Source organism: Mauremys reevesii, linkage group 21, assembly GCF_016161935.1.
Source record: "Mauremys reevesii isolate NIE-2019 linkage group 21, ASM1616193v1, whole genome shotgun sequence".
NCBI lineage: Eukaryota > Metazoa > Chordata > Testudines > Geoemydidae > Mauremys > Mauremys reevesii.
The window spans coordinates 4,430,778-4,451,580 of NC_052643.1; the positions used below are offsets into that span (position 1 = coordinate 4,430,778).

The 20,803-nt window shown below is 53.9% G+C and overlaps 1 protein-coding gene across 7 annotated transcripts in view; it reads left to right on the top strand.

The window, feature by feature from the left end:
• The window catches only part of ARHGEF10L (Rho guanine nucleotide exchange factor 10 like), a 159,716-nt gene that overhangs the window by 83,725 nt on the left and 55,188 nt on the right, over positions 1-20,803 (top strand). For 4 of the 7 annotated variants that reach the window (XM_039509008.1, XM_039509010.1, XM_039509012.1 and 1 more), the window contains 9 exons: positions 283-399; positions 1,426-1,518; positions 4,051-4,224; positions 6,990-7,135; positions 9,055-9,069; positions 9,360-9,541; positions 12,210-12,325; positions 12,977-13,104; positions 14,280-14,380. In XM_039509008.1, the coding sequence (XP_039364942.1) occupies positions 283-399; positions 1,426-1,518; positions 4,051-4,224; positions 6,990-7,135; positions 9,055-9,069; positions 9,360-9,541; positions 12,210-12,325; positions 12,977-13,104; positions 14,280-14,380 (1,072 nt within the window). The remainder of the gene's footprint in view (positions 1-282; positions 400-1,425; positions 1,519-4,050; positions 4,225-6,989; positions 7,136-9,054; positions 9,070-9,359; positions 9,542-12,209; positions 12,326-12,976; positions 13,105-14,279; positions 14,381-20,803) is intronic. The other 3 variants (XM_039509009.1, XM_039509011.1, XM_039509014.1) reach the window with 1 other exon arrangement.

The following is a 20,803-nucleotide window of genomic DNA, read 5'->3' on the forward strand; positions in this document are numbered from 1 at the left end:
CCCAGCGCCCCTCTTATTCTGTGTTTGATGGTGGTAACCTCCTTGCAGATTGAAATGAAAGCTCTGGGTTTCAGGATGGACTTTCTGAATGCAAATGCCTCGGGAGGGGGATGGGAAGGGGGAGGAGACAGGTTTGCAAGCTGTGAGCCTCTGGCAGTCTGCTGCGAGCTGGTGAAGTCATGTGCTGCTGGCTTCTCCTCAGCTCTAGGTGCTAGGTAAAGAAACGCTGGATCTGACTCTCTCCTCTCTCCTGTCTGTCTTGTTATTTGTTCATGCGCCAAGTTTTCCAAGTCGATGGTGCTGGATGTGTACAGCGATTACGTGAATAACTTCACCAACGCCATGTCTGTGATCAAGAAGGCCTGTCTCACCAAGCCTGTGTTCTTGGAGTTCCTCAAGGTCAGTGGAAGAGTCAGGAAAGGATGCACCTGTCACTGCCTGGCAGTTGGCTTGCATGGGGCTCTGCTTGCGACAGGGGTATCATAAAGGTTGATGTTTCCAGGAACAAGCAGAGGATGCAGATGGAGAGAAGATGCATTTCAAACTACTCGGTGAATCACTTAGCAAAGGTCACCGGTACCCAGGACTTTCTACCTGTCCAGTGGCTTCCCGGAGCAGTAAAGGATTTTCCCGCTCTGCGTCACATCTGCACTGTCTGATGCCTCTATACAAAGGGTTGGGTTTCCAGACCCATGTGGTGGTCTTCGCCTGCACAGTATCCGTTCTGCTGGTCCTGGTGGCTGCTCTTCTCTGAGGCTGTGGTTGCACTGAATGATGCTGGCTTGTAGCCTCTATCCGCTGGCCCCGTCCCTTACCCTTGCAGAATACCCACGTCCTCCTTTCTCGCTGGACTTGGATTCCCACCCCAGAACGAAGCTGGGGGCACCATCAGAGTGCCACCCGCCTGATCTCTGAGTTCAGGACGGATGCCAACATGGTGCAGAGTCACTGACCGTCCTTTCAAATCCTACCATATTGGTACCCTCCCCATCTCTTAACGCTGGCATCCTTCCCTTGCCAGGCATGTGCCACGAAGACCATTCTCTGCTAATGCTGCATTTGAGTGAAGTTAGGCAGAGAGTAGCTAGCCAGAGCAACAGCCTTGCTGCCAATGAAAACCGCTGCAGGAACCTAGGGTCCTGAGTGAAGCCGGGCTCAGAGCGGTGGCGGGAGAGGACGGGTTAGTTAGTTATTCCAGCTCTGTGGTATCTCTCGCTGATCTAACCTCAGACAAGAGGGTGCGGTGGGTGAGGGAGGGAGGAATGAAAATGGAATGAGCGAGGGCCAGAGTGGCGAAGAATCCCACCCAGATGCATGGCTTGGGGAGGTGCGTGGTGGTGGGGAGAGAACAAACGGGGAGGGGTTTCTGCTCTGAGCGATCCTGGTTGAAGGGCAGGTGGTAGAGGGTTGTTCTTGTCTCGACAGAAGCGGCAGATGACAAGCCCTGACCGGGTCACGCTCTACGGGCTGATGGTGAAGCCCATCCAAAGATTCCCTCAGTTCATTCTGCTGCTGCAGGTACCTTAAACTGGAGTCTGCGCTCTTACTGGGGGGTTGGGGGGCAAGGGACGATGGGATGGAGCCACCGGGCAGGGAAGTGGCCGGATCTCAGGGCTGGCAGGATGGGGACAGTCTGCCTGGTGTCTGAGTCAGCTGGGGTAATTCCACAGGAGTCAGCGAAGTGATGTGGGTTTACATCCGCTGAGTCCCCACCCCCTGCTCGCTCCTCTCTGCCCCCGAGGCCCCATCGCTCACCCTTACGTCCGTTAAAAAGTGATGGGGCCTGACCCCCCCTCCTTTTCCGGCGCCTCTGCCCAGGGTTTAGCCTAGGCTGGCCACTCCCATTGTCTGGATGTGTATGGAAGAGCTCTGGGACGGGTTCCCCCAGGGTGCCACCGAGCCCGCCTGACCCACCAGCCTGGGCTCCTTTCACACTATGAGGCGGTGATAAGCTGCCAAGCTCTCCAAGTTTGCCCTTTCACCAGCACACACACAGGTAGGGACACACCCAGCTGCAGCTTCACACACATGCTGAGATCAGCTCTGCATGGGAAGGCTCAGCTAAGGCACCCCCCAGTTGCTAAGGCACCCCTCCCCTCCCCCCTGGAGTGTAAACCCCAATTTATACTGTCTTGCGCTGCACAGGGAACTGTACAGCGGAAGCTCATGAATTTCGCCCCCTCCCTCAACATGGAGGAAGATATGTAACCGCTTTCTGCCCCAGGTATGATTTCCACCCTGGTTTTAGACCAAACAAAACCAAGTTTATTAACTACAAACCCGCAAACTGAGCTTAACACACTAGACAGGTAGGATATGAATTAGCAAATTCTCACCCTGAGCGATAAACAGGCTGGCAGATTCTTAAGGCACAAGCTGCCTTGGCTTTCCCGGGTTTTCGTACACAGGCTAAAAATCCCTCTGGCCTGGGACTATCACTTCCCCCAGTTCAGTCCTTGTTCCTCAGGTGTTTCAGGTGTGTTGCTGGAAAGCTCTTTTGCTGTGACCTGGGTCAAACAGTTCCCATTGTGTAGAGCTCTCTCTGTTGTACACAGTTCTGGGGTAATCCTGGTGCTCGTGTGCATTTCCTCCATAAGCCATTAACATTGTTTGGCCTTTTTACAGGCGGTCAAAAAAGCAAACAGGATGTTAGGAATCATAAAGGGGATAGAGAATAAGAAAGAGAATAGATTATTGCCCTTATATAAATCCGTGGGACGCCCACATCTCGAATACTGCGTACAGATGTGGTCTCCTCATCTCAAAAAAGATATACTGGCACTAGAAAAGGTTCAGAGAAGGGCAACTAAAATGATTAGGGGTTTGGAACGGGTCCCATATGAGGAGAGATTAAAGAGGCTAGGACTCTTCAGCTTGGAAAAGAGGAGACTAAGGGGGGATATGATAGAGGTATATAAAACCATGAGTGGTGTGGAGAAAGTGACTAAGGAAAAGTTATTTACTTAATCCCATAATACAAGAACTAGGGGTCACCAAATGAAATTAATAGGCAGCAGGTTTAAAACAAATAGAAGGAAGTTCTTCTTCACGCAGCGCACAGTCAACTTGTGGAACTCCTTGCCTGAGGAGGTTGTGAAGGCTAGGACTATAACAGTGTTTAAAAGAGAACTGGATAAATTCATGGAGGTTAAGTCCATAAATGGCTATTAGCCAGGATGGGTAAGAATGGTGTCCCTAGCCTCTGTTTGTCAGAGGGTGGAGATGGATGGAAGGAGAGAGATCACTTGATCATTGCCTGTTAGGTTCACTCCCTCTGGGACACCTGGCATTGGCCACTGTCAGTAGACAGGATACTGGGCTAGATGGACCTTTGGTCTGACCCACTACGGCCGTTCTTATGTACCTGAAAGGCTGCTTGTGAGTGTTTTTTCAACCTCCCACGTAGCCAAACTTTATAACTTCACATACGCCGGTAGCACATACAATCCAACGAGAGATTACTGTCTACCAGATCAAGACTCTTAGAATGATCCTTCACAATGCGCACTTTGTACAAACGTATCCTAATTACACGACAGTGGTGAAAATTGGGATGCCAGGGTGTCACAAGCTCCCACTCAGCAGAGGTTCTGTCATCGGCGCCCCTGAGCTCAGCACGGTGGGAGAACGAAACAAAATCAACGCCTCGTCCTCCCACTTCTTTGTGCCTGGGAAGCATGAAGCCGCCAGGCGAGGGACCTGGGCAGGGCAGCTGAGCATCCTGGAGCTGCACATTGTGCCTTGGGGGAAGAGTCCGCGGTGCGTTGATCACCCTGGCGGCCGCAGAAAGTGTCCCTACGTGTACGCATGTGCATGTTTGTCTTGGGCGGCTGCTGCTCCCCAAGTCTCTGTGCAGGCCAGGCCTGTCTAAAATCCCGTTGTTTTTCAGGAGTGCTGCTTGGGGGCGACAGCTACTCAGCACCTCTGAAAATCTGAGTGCCGTGCCGTCAGGGGCTCCCTCCGGCCCCCAGCTTGGGCTGCCAGGTGCATGCGTGGGGATGATCTCCCTCCCTGGTGACTTGATTTTTCCCCCTCCCTCTTTCACCCCAGGATATGCTGAAGAACACCCCGAAAGGCCACCCGGATAGGCTGTCGCTCCAGCTCGCCCTCACCGAGCTGGAGACGCTGGCGGAGAAACTCAATGAGCAGAAGCGAGTGGCCGACCAGATGGCCGAGATCCAGCAGCTGACCAGGAGCGTCAGTGACCGCAGCAGCCTTAACAAGGTGGGGGCTTGAGCTCCTGAGCGATGGGCAGGGCTCAGCGTCTCTGGTCGGGAAATTCCCCTTCCCGGCTCTGCCCACTAGATGACAGTGTGTGTATGTGAATAGCTTAGAAATCCCCACCCCAGCTGTAGCCTATTGCAGAGGATGGCTGGAAAGGGTGGTTCTCGCCTCTCCCCAAAGGTTTGTTCAGAATCCATTTCTGGCTTGGCACAAAACTCTCCCTAGTTTAGGAATCTACCCGCTTGGGCTCTAGCCAGGTGTGTGCAGCTACTTGCTAACAGCATCTTCGCTGGGGCCGGGCAGGGAGGCACTGGTGCGGGGAGGTCAAAACTAGATCATCACAATGGTCCCTGCGAATCTGCTTTGCCCATTCGGATGGGATAATGGAGCAGGAAAGCCTGGACTGAATATCTGAGGCCCCCGGAGCGGATTCTGCCTACGACCGTGGAGTGGGGAAGACAATCTACTAGGCTGGGTTGTGGCTGATATGTCCCGTGGTCAGAAGAATTCCCAGTTTCTTTATCTGGTGATCCGTGATGCTGTCCTCCGGCTTACAATGCTAGGACCAAAACGTCTTCCTTCCTGGATCCTCCTCCTCCCTTCACCCAACATCCCTTCCCCTGAAGTCGCTCGCTGTTTGTGTTTCACCCCCATACACCTGCCCTCTGCGATGGAACCGTTAGTGCCACACTAAGTCTCCATGCTGCAGGTGCGAGCCCAGGAGCTTCAGAAGCATCCTGGAGAGGGGCAGGATGCATCAGTGAGCGCTCTGCAGACTCCACCACTCCTTTGTCCTCTGTTCTAATGGCCCCGCTTGCTGGCTTTCACGCTACCCTTGGCAAGTTGGATGTGCCTTTGTCCTTTATCTGCTCAGCCCTGCTTCTCAGGGCTGGCAGGGTAGCCAGGATGGTGGTGCGGCCAGCCTGTGGCATCTACCCCTGAGTGTTTGCTCTTGAACAGATCTCTGGAGCCTGGATGGTGTTGTCTGAGCAGGACTCGTACTCAAATCCCTCGGATTTGGCCGCGTTCTCCTGCTCCGGAGCTGAACTCTGCAGTTCGGGTCCATCTCAGATTTTCTTGGCTGGCTGGCATCTGCCTGGCTGTCTGCAAGGGGGCTTCTGCCAGGAAGCCTGGGCACAGGAACCAGGCAGGCTGCCTGGGCACGCTCCCTGCCAAAGGAAGGGATGGAGGCTGTGTCTTATTCCAAGTGAAAGCTCTGATTTGAGAGCACCTCGAACGCATCAAGACCTGGGGATGGGCTGTCCCTGGCTTCTGCTAAACTCTCCCTTTTCGGGCGGCTGTTACCGGCTCACCCAGACGGTCCAGTCCAATTGCGGCTCCTTAGCCGGGTGTGTGAGCCCTTGGGCTGCTCCGGTACCCGGCTTTGCCATTTCAGGTGCTGCTGGGCATTGAATGGGAGGCAGGGGCAGTGCACTGGTGCCCGGCACAGAGGTTCATCTGAGCCACCTAAGTGCAGTGACAGCCCAGCCCGGCTGGGCGGCCGTTCAGAGCGCAAAGCGGGGGAGAATTTGAGCTTCGTATGGGTGGGAAGAGTGTGGAAAGGGAGCCCCCTGTCTCCCCCAGCTAAGCACCCCCTCCTCCTCAATAGATCGGACTCTGTGTTGGGGGCGGGGACAGGTGGAAGACCTCATAGAGGAGGCAGGTTGCCAGCACGTAGCTCACGTGCTGGGCCATGGGGCGTTCCCTGCGGTGCCCCCATCTCCTTGGCCGACCTGTGAGTTTCCCTCGCCTGGCAGGCTCCTGTCAGGTGGGGCTTACAGTAGATGGGTCAAAGCACCAGGGCAGTCCCTGAAAACAGGGATGTTACCCTGCTAACTACCTGGCTGGTAACGGGGCTCTTCTGCCTACTCTAGCAGGGCACAGGCCGGTCCGTGCTGAGGTGACTGCCGATGGCGGACGCAGCCCGCATGGATTGCTGGTGTCCTGTCTCTCAGATGGGTGTGTGCGTGTACACGACTCTTGGCCAGGCTAACTGGCATCCAGACGCTGCGTTATTTCTCAGAGAGTCTCTGGTTTACACAAAGTCAAAGAGCATTGGGTGGAAATCCCCCCCCCTCCTCCCGCCCTCGGCAGTTCCTCCTTGAGAGGCGAGAGACTGAAAGTCAGTCAGCGAGATTTCGAAATAGCCAGGGCAAGGCATTTGCAGAACAGCCTGTGCCCGGGCAGTGCTGGGGCTGAGCGGGGCACAATCTGCTCTGCAGAGGAAATGAAAGCAAAGGGACTCATCCCGCAAAGCGGGGGACTTTCAGGGTCTGAGACTCGCTGCTGCAGGTTTTAAAACGTAGCGTAGCCGCACCCGCAGTCATGGGCGCTGTCCACCTTTCCTCCCTGCAGCTGGGCGCAGAGACTTCGGGGCCGAGGAGCAAAGTTCTGAAGTGGCCCCTGAGCCTGGTTCTGCTGGGTTGTTGCTCGGTGTGCTATTGCTGTTGTGCTGTGGAGTCCTGTTGGATACATCTCTGTACAGGAGCAAATAGTTACCGTAACGAATCCGTTAGGGCTGCTGTCTCTACTTTGTGCACCGGGCCCGCTCAGAACTGCACGGCAGAACCCCGATCCTCCTGCTCTGAAAGCCCAGGCCCCTTGAGCTAAAGGAGAAACCCCAATAGCTGTTAGCAATATAGGGCCTATGACACAGAGCGTAGCAGTTCTGATCCCTCAGCAGGGGGCAGTGGTGCGTAGGCACGTGATTAGCTAGGTTGTTCCCCTCTCTTCTGCTTTCCTAATAAAGGACCTTTCCTCTGCAGCTGCTGAATTCGGGGCAGCACCAGCTGCTGCTTTGCGAGACCCTGACGGAGACGGTTTACGGGGACCGTGGCCAGCTGATCAAATCGAAGGAGCGCAAGGTGTTCCTGCTGAATGACATGCTGGTGTGTGCCAACATCAACTTCAAGTACGTTGGCAGCGTTCATTTCCTCCGGGAGCCCGTCGTAAATGTTGTCCCCGCAGCCCTGGAGGAATCCCCAGGGATACAGTATCGAGGCTCCACGCAAGGAAATCCAACAAAAAAAAAAAATGCAGGCTGACCTTTATAAAATGCCGCCTCTGTTTTGCCTCCAGGAAAACTGCTGGCAGCTCTGCTGGGATTTGACATTTTTCTTTGCAGTCGTTCTGGCAAGTTTGGGTCAAATGGATCCCTGGTGTGATCCCATTGGCTTCGACGGAGTTATACCAGTGATAAATTATGGGCCATTTGACTTTAAAATATGCCTTTTGATTGCACGTTTCCCAGCACTGGCAAGTTACCCAAGAGCTGCTGCAGGAAAGCTCCATTATGTGGCTATAAACATGTAGGTGTTAGAACCAGTGAAGATGGCTCAGTAAATTGCCAGTTGCTGCTGCAGTTAGCTGCAGCAAACTGGGATAACCTCCAGCCCTGCAGCGGCTGCCTGCAGTTTTGCCATGCAAGCGTGTCTAGCCTGGATCCCCGTGTAGCCTCTTCCTGCAGAGTGCTGCCCTGGGCCCTCGTCAGTCGTAATTTGCATCCTAATCTCATTTTACCCATCGTTGTTACAGCCTCCGAGTCGAGCTCCTCGGGTTAAGAGAATGCGATGACTGAAGCCCTATAGGGCATAATAATCGACCGGAGTAAAGATTTAAGGCTAAAACTTTTCAGTGTGAATGTTTGAAGTTAGGCACTTAAAGACAACATTGGTCTGCTCTGCTCAGCGCTGGTGAGGCCCCCACAAAGACGTTAATGTATTAGAGCAGGGGGGGCCACCCTGAGCCTGAGAAGGAGCCAGAATTTACCAATGTACATTGCCAAAGAGCCACAGTAATACGTCAGCAGCCGCCTCCTCCACGCCTCCCGCCCACCGATCAGCACCTTCCCCTCCCTCCTCGCACCTCCCGATCAGCTGTTTTGTGGGGTGCAGGAGGCTCTGGGGTGGGGGTGGGAAGGGGTGGAGCGGGGGCAGGGCCTGGGGCAGAGCCAGGGATTGAGCAGTGAGGACACCCCCCCCCCCCCCAGCACATTGGAAAGTTGGCGCCTGTAGCTCCAGCCCTGGAGTCGGTGCCTGTACAAGGAGCCGCATATTAACTTCTGAAGAGCCGCACGTGGCTCCGGATCCCCAGGCCGGCCAGCCCATATTAGAGAGAGACCAGAGGAGAGCAACGAAAAGGTTTAGCGAACATGACGTGGGAGGAAAGGTTAAAAGAACTGGACATGTTTAGCCCTGAGAGAGGAAGACTGAAGGGGAAACGTGATAACAACCCTTTACTGTTGTCAACAGAACAGTGATCAGTTGTTCTCATTGTCCACTGAGGGTAGCACAAGAAATCATCGGCTTATTTTATTATATTTATTTTGCAGCAAGGGAGATTCAGGTTCGATATTGGGAAAGTACTTTGCAACTCTCAGGAGAGTTAAGCACTGGAAGAGGTTCCCTAGGGAGGCTGGGGGATCCCCATCACTGGAGGTTTTTAAGAACAGGTTGGACAAAGGTCCAGGATGGTCTAGATTGACTTAGCCCTGCCTCAGTGCATGGGGAAGGACTCCCAGCCCTAATCTTCTATCACTCTATAAGTAGCCTGATTTCCAAAGGTGCTGAGTGCCCCTTTGCAGCTGCCTGAATGTCCATTTCCACACCTGAATCAGAACACTTTGCCCTGAGGGATTTGCCTAAGAATTCGGATGGTGTCAGAACCAGGATTTGAACTCGGGTCTTCCTGCTTTCCAGAACTACTAGATCTGGCCTCTCTCTTCAGAGCAGAGGGTAGAAAATAGTAGCTGCAACACCCAGGGAAGGGAGAGAAGCAGAAGACTTGCATGCAATTGTGGTAGTGACCTTTGTTAATCTTCTCTCTTTCCAGGCCCGTGAGTACAAGGTAGGCTTAGCACGTGGTCTGGTCTGTTTGCCTCATGTGTTGGGGGTGCAGATTGTGGTGGAAGGTGTTAACATGCTGGTGCAGGGTGTGGAATGCAAGTTTTGAAGCAAGGGAGAGGGAGCTGGGCTTGCAAACGTGTCTGCTTTTTTCTGGTCTAGAGGTGTTCTCCGAGCATGGCCTGAGTGTTCCCTCTTGGTGCTGCACGGTTCTGGCTTGGCTGGGGATGGGGAGGTTGGTGGAGTGGAAGGATGCTTTTTTTTTCAGGGAATAAGACTCTTCCCTCTCTGCAGGGGCCAGCTGGAAATCAGCAGCCTCGTCCCTTTGGGCCCCAAGTATGTTGTGAAATGGAACACTGCCCTCCCCCAGGTGCAGGTGGTGGAAGTTGGGCAGGAGAACAGCACGTACGACAAAGACAACGTGGTCATCCAGAACGCGGGAGCCAAAAAACACGTGTCGTCCAGCCAGTCATCCAGTGAGTATCCGCTCGGCGGTGGGGCTATAGCACACCAGCTTAGTGTGCTCGGTCTTCCTCTAGTCAGTGGCTGCTTCGCAGAGGATAAGAGTCTACTACTGTTGCCAGCCAATGGAGTTACTCCCACAGCTCCAGTGGCAGAGCCCTGTTTTTGGTGCTCAAGGTTCAAGTGGGTGAGGTGGGAGGAGAAGAGGGAAGGGGATAGGAGGGGGAGCAAGGGGATCTACAGAGACTCCGTGGTGCAGCCAGCTCCTGGCTGGGAAGGGGAGGTCCCAGCAGTTCCTATCTGATCCCTGGCCCAATCCTGGTCCCCACAGAGGCTGCTCCAGCCCCTCCGGGTCCCATCCTCATGTCAGCTCCCCAGGTGTGTGCCAGCGTTCATGGGGGCAGAGCCCCAGCAATATTTCCATTGTGGGATCATTAGTGCAGTTCCACCCCACCCCCAAGTTCACGCCAGTGGGTGATTGACTCAGCTTGCACAGCAAAGCCCTAATCTGGGAATTTTACTGGGATGGGCCATTGGGTTGGGCCATGGTGATGTGGTAGAGCCTGGTGCCGCCTTCAGATCGCTGACCCCCAAGGAGGGGTTCCCCAGCCCTTCCCTCCCCACCTCATTGATCCCCGCACGGCTGGTGGAAGCGCCCCATCAATGCTCAGCTGCACTCTTCAGTGACTGAACTCGGCAGCGTCCGCTCTAGCCAGCGCCTGCTGCGTGATGGAAAGGGACGAATCGGGTCTTTCCTGAACCCAGAGACCTGGTCCCTGCCTCGCTGTTTGTTAGACTCAGAGGTTGCCTGAGCCCGTGACTCCTCGGTCACATGAGGCGAGCACGGGAATGACTGCACGCCAGTTGCTGGCTGGGTCTCTGCAGCGACGTTTTGCTGATGACTAACAAACGGGGCCTGTGCCTCTTGTTTTGGTTTGCCGGCGAGAGGGGACTTCCTCTGTGGGCAGTGTTGAAACCGAAGATGTAGCAGGCAATAAACGCGGGTTGGGAGTTGCTTGTATGGGACCAGAAACCGGAGCCCTTTGCTGCTTGGGTTCCTGGACGTGTCTCATTGTATCCCTGCCCGTGGTTGTGCTTGACCCATCTCGGTTCTACCCTCTCCAGCCTCCTCGTGCCTGTTCTGTTACAGTCGGGACGATCAGGTGGAAATATTGTCTTTGAACTTGTTGTTTCGGGGCCAATTTTTTATACCCCAAGGAGCCGCCTTTGTGCCGCCTTATGACGGGGCGACGACCAGCAGGAGGCGCCGTGCCGGGGAGTCGTCCTGGGAATTAGCTCTTCACCAGCTCCAGAGCGCCCTCTGTTGGCTGGTGTCTCGCCTGCAGCTGGCTCCCCGTGTCCCTCCCGGACCCCGGTGCCTCTTTACATCGGGCTTCTGCCCTCAGCAGCAACTCACTGTCTCTGGGTCTCCCTTCCCAGGGGAACCTCCAACCCTCTATCCCCACCTTGCCTCGGTGGCTACTGCCAGTCCCCATCTAGCCCCTGCTCACTGGGGTGGACTGTAATCTATAAACCACTCAACATTGGCAAGGGGGGTTAGGACCTGTTGCCTTTGCCTGTCTCTGGGCTGCCCCCCTGCAGCCCCAGTTCCTTTTGGCCTTTTTAGCAAGGCCTGCAGCTTGGGGAGTTACCAGGCTGGAGCTCCCCAGCTCCCTCTGCCCTTCCCCGGCACTGCTCCACCCTGGGTACCCTTCTCAGCGCCCAGGCAGCCAGGTCCTTCTCCCTCTGAAGCTAGAGAGCGTGTGTCTCCGTCTCTGGCCCTCAGCCCTCTTAGAGGGCCAGCTGGGCCCTGATTGCACTGGCTACAGCTGCGGCTGCTTTCCCAGTTGCAGTGGGCACCCCTCAGGGCAGGAGCGGGGTGCCCACCCCTCTACATGCCTCACTCGCCATTAGCTGTTGGAACGACTGACCTTGAGACGTGGTGGATTCTCCATCCCGTGGAGTCATTAAATTGAGACTCAATGTCGTTCTGAGAGATGTTCCCTAGGTCAACCATAATCTGAGCCCGATGCGGGGATTACCGGGGGAGACTCCGGCCTACGCTGTGCAGGAGTCAGACGGTGACTTCTTAGCGAATGCGCAACGTGCCTCAGGTGGCACGTGATCAGGAGTCATCACCGAGTTTGGTCCGCTGGTTGGATCATTCGCTCCCCCGGCTTGGCCCGGGTACTGACTGGGAGCGTGGCATGAATGCCAATCCGTTCCCCACCCCGGAGTCAGGCTAGATTATCACAATGATGGTTCCTTCTGGCCTTAAAATCCACGGGGTGTCTGACAGGCGGCCCCACACTTAGGACTGTGCTGCCCTATGAGCTTGACTGCCGAGAAGACCCAGAGTGGTGATGGCAAAAGGACTGTGTGGAATTCCCGCTCCGAGGACAAGTGAATTTTGGCACTTGGGAAAGCCGGGGCTGGGTAGCACCGGCAGAGTCTGCGCAAGCTTTCCCCCTGCGGCTGTGCTAACGTACTCCAGTCCTGAATTCTAGCGCCGGCTGCTCTTCTGTTCCTGGGCAGTCTGCCGGTTGTACGCCGGGCGAATGCGAACTTGCTTCCCCCTGTGACCCAAGTTGGGATTTGAAGCCAAGTCTTCCAAAGTGGAAGGTCAGCTGAGAAACCCACTAAGCCCCTCTCTGCCCGCTAATGCATTGTTTTCCTCCCAAGATAAGGTGTACCTGGGCCCTCCACGGCTCTTCCAGGAGCTCCAAGATTTGCAGAAGGATCTGGCTGTGGTGGAGCAGATAACCCTGCTCATCAGCACCCTCCATGGCACCTACCAGGTAATGGCCAGGCAGTTCCCCTTCACAGTGTGTCAGCTCTCTCTCTCCAAGCTGATTCCTGCCAGCAGGTCTCCGGTCAGTTGGGAATGGGATTTATTAAAGAAATGGAGCTATTTCCCCTGTGGTCGGCAAGCCACAAGCTGGGTTGTGACTTGGCCATAACCAAGGCTGGGGGAAGCCATTGCAGTCTGGAAATCAGACCCCAAGTTAGTGGTGTAAACAATAAAGAACATAACCTTGGAGCAGGGCAGAAAATGGCACTGAATGAGATTTTTGTCACTATCTTACTTCTAAAGCAACTGTCCCTCCTCCCTAGCCACAGTCCTATGTACCCCTCCCCAGCACCTACACCCAACGTTGCTATGCTGGCTCTTTAGCTGGCGAGGCAGGCAGGTCCTTGCTCTGTGGATGGCCTACAGTGGATGGCCATTGGCTTCCCTAGGAACCTCCAGACATACCAACTTCCTGGTGGACTTGGTTCTCCACCCTTGGCGGCGTGGGTGCCTATGCTAGTCCAGGGCCCCGCTCTTTGCTCTTGCTGGGTGGGTCTTTGGGTGCAATTTGATGGTAACTCCCGGACTCCTGCCTGGCTGTCTCTGCCACGCTCTGATACCTGCATCTCAGGGGCTTCCTTTTCTCTCTTGCTTCCAGAATCTGAACATGACTGTGGCCCAGGATTGGTGCCTGGCCCTGCAGAGGATGATGAGAGTGAAGGAGGAGGAGATCCACTCGGCCAACAAGTGTCGCCTCCGTCTCCTGCTTCCAGGGAAGACGGACAAGTAAGTCTGCTCTGAGATCCCATGGGCAGGGCATTTCCTGCTGCATCCCTCTGAGCATGGAGACAGAAGCGGAGGGCAAAGTCCTATTGGCCCATTCTAGCCAATCTCCTGGTAGACCCGTGCAGAATTGTATGCTACAGCGTGTTCCAATGCTTGGATCAGTCCAGGTGTACGTGTCTTGGGTAACGGAAGCCTATGCCAGAGTGTAATAAGGTCTCACTTATACCTGGTTCCCTGTACATGTCTGTGGGCCTGGGCAGCTTGAGTCTTCTCTTGTCCTAGCCTGGCTGGGATGTACCAGAACAAACAGCTGGTTCAATGCCAGTACTTTGGAGGAAGGAACCCCCCTCCCGGCCCCCAGTTAATTTGGGTGAGGTGGAAGGAGGAACATCCTCAACGGAGCACCCCACACTGGGATTATGCCCTGATTTTGAGGAGACACTAAGATTCATGGTGGATCCTGAGTTGGTGGAAATCAGCATACTATGGTGCTGCATTGCTTTACACCAGGTGAGGATCTGGCCCAATACGCTTCTGATGAATCTTGGCTCCTTTTTTCCTCCCTCCCTTCATGGATCCTCTTGTGTCTAGTCCGGAGGGAAGGGTGACTGGCTGAGACCATTGCAGCAATTATTGGTCCCCTCCTCCGTTCTCGCTGAGATGCAGTTCCTCAGTCTAGCAGCTCGGGCTCTCGAGGCCCTGTGCTCTGCAGGGCCTGGGGGTTGTGACCAAAGAACTAGCAGCTGCCTCAGCTGGTCAGTGCTGGCAACCCCCCGGCTGTGACTCTTGGGTGAGCCGCAGGCCACGTCTGGTGACCTACCACGTAAGTGACTCCAGTAGCTGCAAAGAGGACTCCTGTGAACGTAGTAACTGAACCCACAACAGGATGATCTCCCTGTCTCCATAATGTCGTATGTAAACTCCCGGCCTGCCCGCCGCATGGTCAGTGCATTTCCAGCCCTACCCTTTTCTCTGTGGCCCCTGTGTGCCCTATTAAACAGCTACTGCCCATCTCTGCAGGGGTGGTTGCACTTCTGTGGTGGGGGAAGTGCCCTTTGGCACAGAAGGTAGCTAAGCAAGGGCTGGGGTGGTACTAGGAACCTAGGTCCATCAATGACTTTCAGTCAGACTCAGAATGGAGCTAAGTTCTGGCCTCCGTCATCCTCCTGCTGCAGGTCCGGCCGTCCCATCAGCTTCATGGTGGTCTTCATCACCCCAAACCCGCTCAGCAAGATCTCCTGGGTGAACCGCCTGCACTTGGCAAAGATAGGACTGCGTGAGTAACCCTGTTTGCATGGGCAGGGCAGCCCTCTGAATGCAAATGAAGGGGCGGGGCAGGGAGGGCCTGGCGATGTCTGTGTTCCCTTTGATAGGTCCGGAAAAATAAGCATCAAAGCTCCTTGCCCAGCACGTGGCATTGTGGGAACGTGCCAAGCACAGGTTAGAACTTGGGAGCGTTGGAGCCCAGCAGAGCTGCAAAGAGCTTGACTAGGAAAAGCCTTTAGCGCCTCCGTGTCACCCAAGAGTCTCCAGAGCAGAATGTTGGATGCCCCTTATCCAAGTCAAATTGGGATTTAGCGATGGGCCAAATCAGTCCTGTCTGTTGCTCCATTAAGGGATCCAGCTCGCCGCTGCCGTGTGCACTCGCCCCACGTGCAATGCTCCCATGCTGATTTGCTCGTGGTTCACGCTCGCTGTGCACTGGTGCAAATGAGTGTGCAAACTGCAGGGCAATGGAGAACCATGGTCAAGGTGGGCTTGGGTCATGAAGTCTGGCTTGGTTTGTTCACATCAGATGTAGGGCTCGAAAGGGGTCTCTTATTGGGGTGACTTCCCGTTGCCTTTGATGCCTTGGAAGCTTGTTCCTCCATCGTTCTTAGTGCTTCATCGGGGATTAATTAAAAGGCATCACTGATTTTCTTGCCTGCAGATCTTTGGTTCTGCTGCATAGCAGGCAGGCTAATACCAGGGCTATTTCATCAGGGATGTTTGTTTTAATGGAAGCTGTGCGGTCTTTCATCATGGGGCTCCCCCTAGTTGAATAGTGATTAAGACCCAAGTGTTAGCAACTGTTGCAGTCTGTCTGCTGCAGGAAGGCACTAGGCTGGCTGAGAGGTGGCAGTGATGGTGGAGAACTTCTTGGGAGATTGCTGATTTCCTCACCCTCCCCACTAGCAGTGTCAGCAATGAGAGATGGATGCGATGGGCAATTTTCTCTGACTCGTGCCTCTGTGCTTTTAAGAATCTGCTTTATAAGCTTTTTTTCCCCCTGTTTTCCTGGGAATTGTGTTGTGCGAGTGCCTACCAGAAACCAGAAAGCAGGTTTGGGTAGCCAGAAAACACCATAAAATTACAAATCTAGAATGCGCAAAAGATCCATAGAGGAACTGCTTAAGTCAGGGTGCCAGTTCCGATTTCAGTGCAGAGGAGGCAGCTTGCAGAGGCGGCCCTGAGGATGCTTAGGCTCCTGGAAGCTAAGGATAAAATGTGTTTAAAAAAAAAAAAAAAAGTCAGTCTATTTTGGGAGCATTTGTGGTTTCATGTAGGTTTCCTACAAGGAAATTACCAATGCAGCACAAACAGGCAATTACCTGTAACAAGTTCCCAATGTTAATTTTCATTTGGACAAACTGTTTAACGTTCTAGCTGTTTTTGGCAACCTTTCTGGTGAAACTTACCAATGTAGAGAAAATGCACCGTCCTGGATAGTAGCCTGAAATACCCTCATAGTCAGAGTTTTCTATACGCCAGCCTCTCATGAGACAGGCCGGTAGTTTCAGCAATTCGTTGAGGCCTTGATTCAGGAAAGCGTCTAAGCATGGTTGACTTTCAGCATGTGTTTGAGATCTGCTGGCAGTGCTAAGGTTAAAATATGTGCTTAAGTACCTGTCCCAAATAGGGATGCAGGGCGTTCCCAATTGGAAGAGGGTCAAAGCAGGGGCCAGTGACTTTTCCTCTGCTCCCCAGGGCTTAGGAAAGACTCGAAAACCAACATTTTAAACTACATTCATACTGGGCCAATAGTATCCCGGCCTAGATGGGTTTTTTGTTGTGTTTTCAAACTGAGGCTTGGGTGAAAATTGTGTAACTGCCATTTAGAATTATGGCTTGTGAGTGGTGGTAGTGGAAACAGAGTTTGGGATCGAGGTGGCTCCACACCAATTCGCTCTATGCACCTGGGGAACCATCCCTCTGTGCGCACAGTTCCCAGCACTATACCTCCCGGCCGGCCGGCACGTACAGGAGCACCATCCCTCTGCATGCACGTGCCCCTTCCAAGTTCCCCGAGCACCATCTCTTCTTCTCCTCCTCCAGTAACCCCTGGGGTACCATCCGTCTGCACACCGACAGCCCCCTGGCACCATCCTGAGCATGCAAACTTCCCCAACCCTCAGGGCATCATCCCTCTCCGCACGCACCCTGGGGCACCACCGCTCTGTCCATCCCCCCTGGATTTGGTGGGCTCAGGGCAGCAGTTCAGTGCTTGCATGTTAGTGCGGCCAGCCCCGGCAGACAGGTTATGCCCAGTCCCTGTCCCCCGGCACGTTGCAAGACACCTGGCTCTGCTTGGCAGGAGGGGTGGTTCTTGGGACGCCCCTTGCTCTGTTTTCCTGCCTGGTGTGAGGTGCAGAGAGGGGAAAGGGGCACGACTGCCCACCCCTATTTAAATGGCGCCCCTGGCTCAAGTGTAGCTAAACCAGAGTTCAAGTAACCAAACCCGCAGATGTCCCCTGAAAGCAGCACGTTCCGGGAGATGGAACACACTCAGCGGTGTCATATGGCAGGCCTCAGTCTGGCCTCCTCCCTGGGCTCTAAAACCAGAATTGGGGGGTGGAATTCTCGACTGCTTCGAGCTACTGTGGGTGTGTGTGTGTGTGTGTGATGTCCATCCGGTCTCTGATCGGAGGTCTTAGGAAGGGGACAATTGTGGATCGCGCCTCAGGGAGGTTGGCATATCTCCTCTATGGGGCAACACTCCCTGTGCTGTTTGGAGGGGAGTGGGGAGACTCTCTAGGCCTCTGCCGTGGCTGGCGTCCACACGAAAGCGAGCCTGGCCGTGTTTGAGAGAACCAGGAGGGAGGAACCCAGCCCCTGTCGCTCCAAGCAGCTAATGGTCAACCCTGAGCGTTCACTCTCTGCATGGAAGAAAACCAGCCGGGGGCTCAGATGAAATTACGGCTCTTAGGAGACCCTTGCAGTAGGCGTCATGGCTGGGTGCTTTGAGTGCCTTCACCTGTCTTTCCCTGACACCTGCTCTGTCCCCCTTGCTCCTTTCTATAGCAAGGACCACGTTTTACTCCTCTCTTTTGGGGGCGATCGCGGCCGGCCAGCCAGCCCTGCCTGTTGTTTTTCCATCCCTCTCAAAGGCTGAGCTATAGCTTTGGACATCACCTTGTGTTTACACAAATGAGATGATCACAGAGATCTGTGAAGCAGGTGGAACTGGGTACTGTTGAAGACAGGAGATTGCTCTAGAAGATGGACCCCAGCCTGGTGCAATGTGGCAGATCCTGTGTTCCTAAGTAGAAGGAACAGAACTGACTGCAGGTTTCATCTTGGGTGGCTTCAGGCCACGCTTTGGGCTGTAGAGCCATGAGCCAGTGGCGTGGCTGCATCTGTTCCTTCCCAGGCTGCACCTGGCTCTCCCATTGACCTTCAGGGCAAGACACGTTTGTGTGCAGCATTTGATTAAGGCGCTTTGTTTTGCATTTAATTTTCTTGTAATTAAAGCGTCTGGCAGCCGCAACCATCAGCGCCCTGGAAATGAGTGAAATAAATAACTCCAGCTACGACTGCCTGGGGGCTTTCTTGAGTTGTGTTGGCTCTGAATGCTGAGGAAATGGGCCAGCACTTAGAGGCTGCCTGGTTCTTATTGCCATGCTGCAGGATTCTGCTGTTTGTCACTTCTCCAAGCTTCCTTGTTTGGCCACCGCGGCCTGGAACGGATCTGTGTGCATGCAGCCTTAAAGCCTCCCGAGCCCACGGCTAACAGGTACAGCTGGACTCTTGGACAGAGACTTCCTAGTGTGGCCACCTTCCGGCCAACCTTGAGAATCCTGAGTATAGAACGGTTGCCCAACCGCCCTTCTCCTGCCTGAGTTGTATTTCTGCCCACCTGGCACTGTGTGGTGCCATCCTTGGAAAGGCCCTGGTGGGGTCTGTTCTGCAGATGATTCCGTGCAAGGAAGAGGAGGATGAGGTAAAAACAGCGACAGGCTTTCCAAAGAGCTTAGGGTTGATTTCCAAGTGCTTGGCATCTGCTATCGAGACCAGATTTTTCATGGAGTGCTGCACTTAGCAGCTGCCGTCGCGAATGGTGCTGAGTGCCGATGAAAATCTGGACTCTTGGTGCTTTTATAGAAGCTGAGTTCTTCTGAAAGTTCATGATCTTAGGGGACCAAGGATGGAAGCTTGTGGGTTGGAACCTGGCCCTTTTTCAGAGGGCAGCAAAGGTGCCTGAGCTACTGTAGGTATGACGTACCCATGTGGATGGTGACCCCATATATAGACGCCTCAAGGCGGATAACTTAACCACCAAAAAGGCCACACGGTTTTAACCAGAGGGAGATGACGTGCTCTGCCTAAGGAGACGTCTGGTCTGAAAAACTGGGGGATGATGGGATCAGGGAATGTTGGTTCAGTGTCTGAGTGATCAGGGCTAGAACTTCCTGGACGGTTTCATTAAAAAGTACCATGTGTGAAACCGTGGTGCAGATGCAGAAACTGATGATCTTCCACATAGTCTTAGCAAAAATCTGTGCCGTGCCCCATTGGACTCAGCCTATAACTTATGTCACTGGCAGCAGAAAGAGCCCATTGCGATGGCCAAGATTTTTAACATTGACTAGTGGTTTGGGGTACCTAGTCTGAGACGCCTTAGAGGGCCTTGATCCGCACAAGGTGGGTGCAAATTAAGGGGTCTTAATTTAAGAGCCCCAGAACCGAGGCTCCCAAATTCACCAGTCGCTTTTGGAAAGCCGCGCCTGAACTCTAAGGTGGTGTGTGCCACGAAGGGCAGCTTCGAATCTTCCCTTGTTTTGTAAATGGAGCACATCCCCTTGAAGTTTATTACGGGTGTCTGTGTAACCCTGGAATGTCATTGGTAGCATTGCTTCTCAGAGCACGGTCACCCTTTGATCTCCCCATTAAACGGGGGAAAGAAAGCAGGCAGATGATTCTGGGCGGCCGCAGCTCCCCTGCGCTCTCAGGTCCCCCGGCGGCAGAGAGTTCTCTGGTGACACTTGCGTCCTTCTTATCTGTGTTTCTGTTTAACTCCACCAGCCACTGCAGCGCAAAAAAAAAAAAAAAAAGTTTAATGGAAGAAAAATTCATTTGAAATCTTCTTTGAATGCCTGGATTCCCCCAGGCTGGAAGGAGTTTTGATTCTCTTGTTTTTAACAGTTTGTTTTTTATCTGGGATGCCTGCGGGGAAATCCTGTAACCACCAGTTAGGAATAAAAACGCATTAAAGCCTCATGTGAAGAAATGTTTTGTTATTTCATTTCCTTTTTGTTTTTTGCTGCTGCTGCTGCTCGGGCCTGGCTCTCTCTGCTCCATGCTGCAGTCAGGACTCGGTGCGTGAGCGAAGGTGAAGAAGCAGAAAGAATTGCTCTTAGTCCTTGGAAATGCCAGCCCCTGGTTCCGCCCCTGTTGGGTTCCTTGGGAGCAGACGAGCTGTATGCATTTTAAACACTGTTGAGCTTCATCCTAAAGCCCAAAGCCAATGTTTATCAACCTTTTTGATACCAGGGACTGGCTTGCCGCCTTCCTAAAGTGTTGGGGAGATCTCGGGGACCAGAGCCGGTCCACAGACCAGTTGTTGAGGAACACTGATCTAAGCAGTCTAGGCAGCTGAGAGATGCTAGATTCTAGCTCATCACAGCTGATCTGGGGTATGTCTGCATCTACACAGCAAAAGCCTTGAATCCAGCTAGCGTGGGTAACCCTAGCAGTGACGATAGCACAGCCAGCCAGATGAGGGTGCACCCAGGGTGCGCTCCAGGCTCGCACTATCCATCCTGTTCTGTGTTCGCTGCTAGTCACATTCAAATTAGCACAGGTAGACCTACCTCCTGCACAGCTTCTGCTGTGTAGATCTCCCTGTAGAGAGAACCTTTCCCCTGTGGTGTCTGTCTCCAGGGGTTTGTGCTGACACCCATCTCCGTCCTATAGGATGACCAATGAAGCATTCAATAGCATAGTCCTTAGTCAGCGCAGTGGAGTAATAGGTGTCCTGTTTCCAATGCGAGTTGGATAACCGAGCGTAACGGAATGGAATTGAGAAAAGGGAAACTCCGGCTGGAATCGCAGGCCTTCCAGCTGCCTTTCTTCCCCCTATTTCTTGCGTCGGTTAGAACTGACGGGGCAGGAGGAAGAGGAAGGCCCAGCAGGTTTATCACCCTGGTGGGGCTTCCCAGGCGTGAAATCAGACTGCAAAGACCTGCGGGGGGGGGACCTCTCTCAGCCCAGTGTGGGGATGGTCCCTACGGTATGCTGGGGCGTGGTGGCCAGTCCGTATCCCATTGGATACCTCCCTGGACTCTGAACAGCTTCTCTGTGCCTGGCTGAGTTCTGCGAGGGCTGCATCTCGGCTGCTTTTCTGGTTACACCCAGGCACTAGCCAGGGGCTAGTGTGGCTACTCAGGGATTCAAGGAGTGCCTGCATGTTAACCCTTTCGTGACCAGAGCAGGGAAGTTC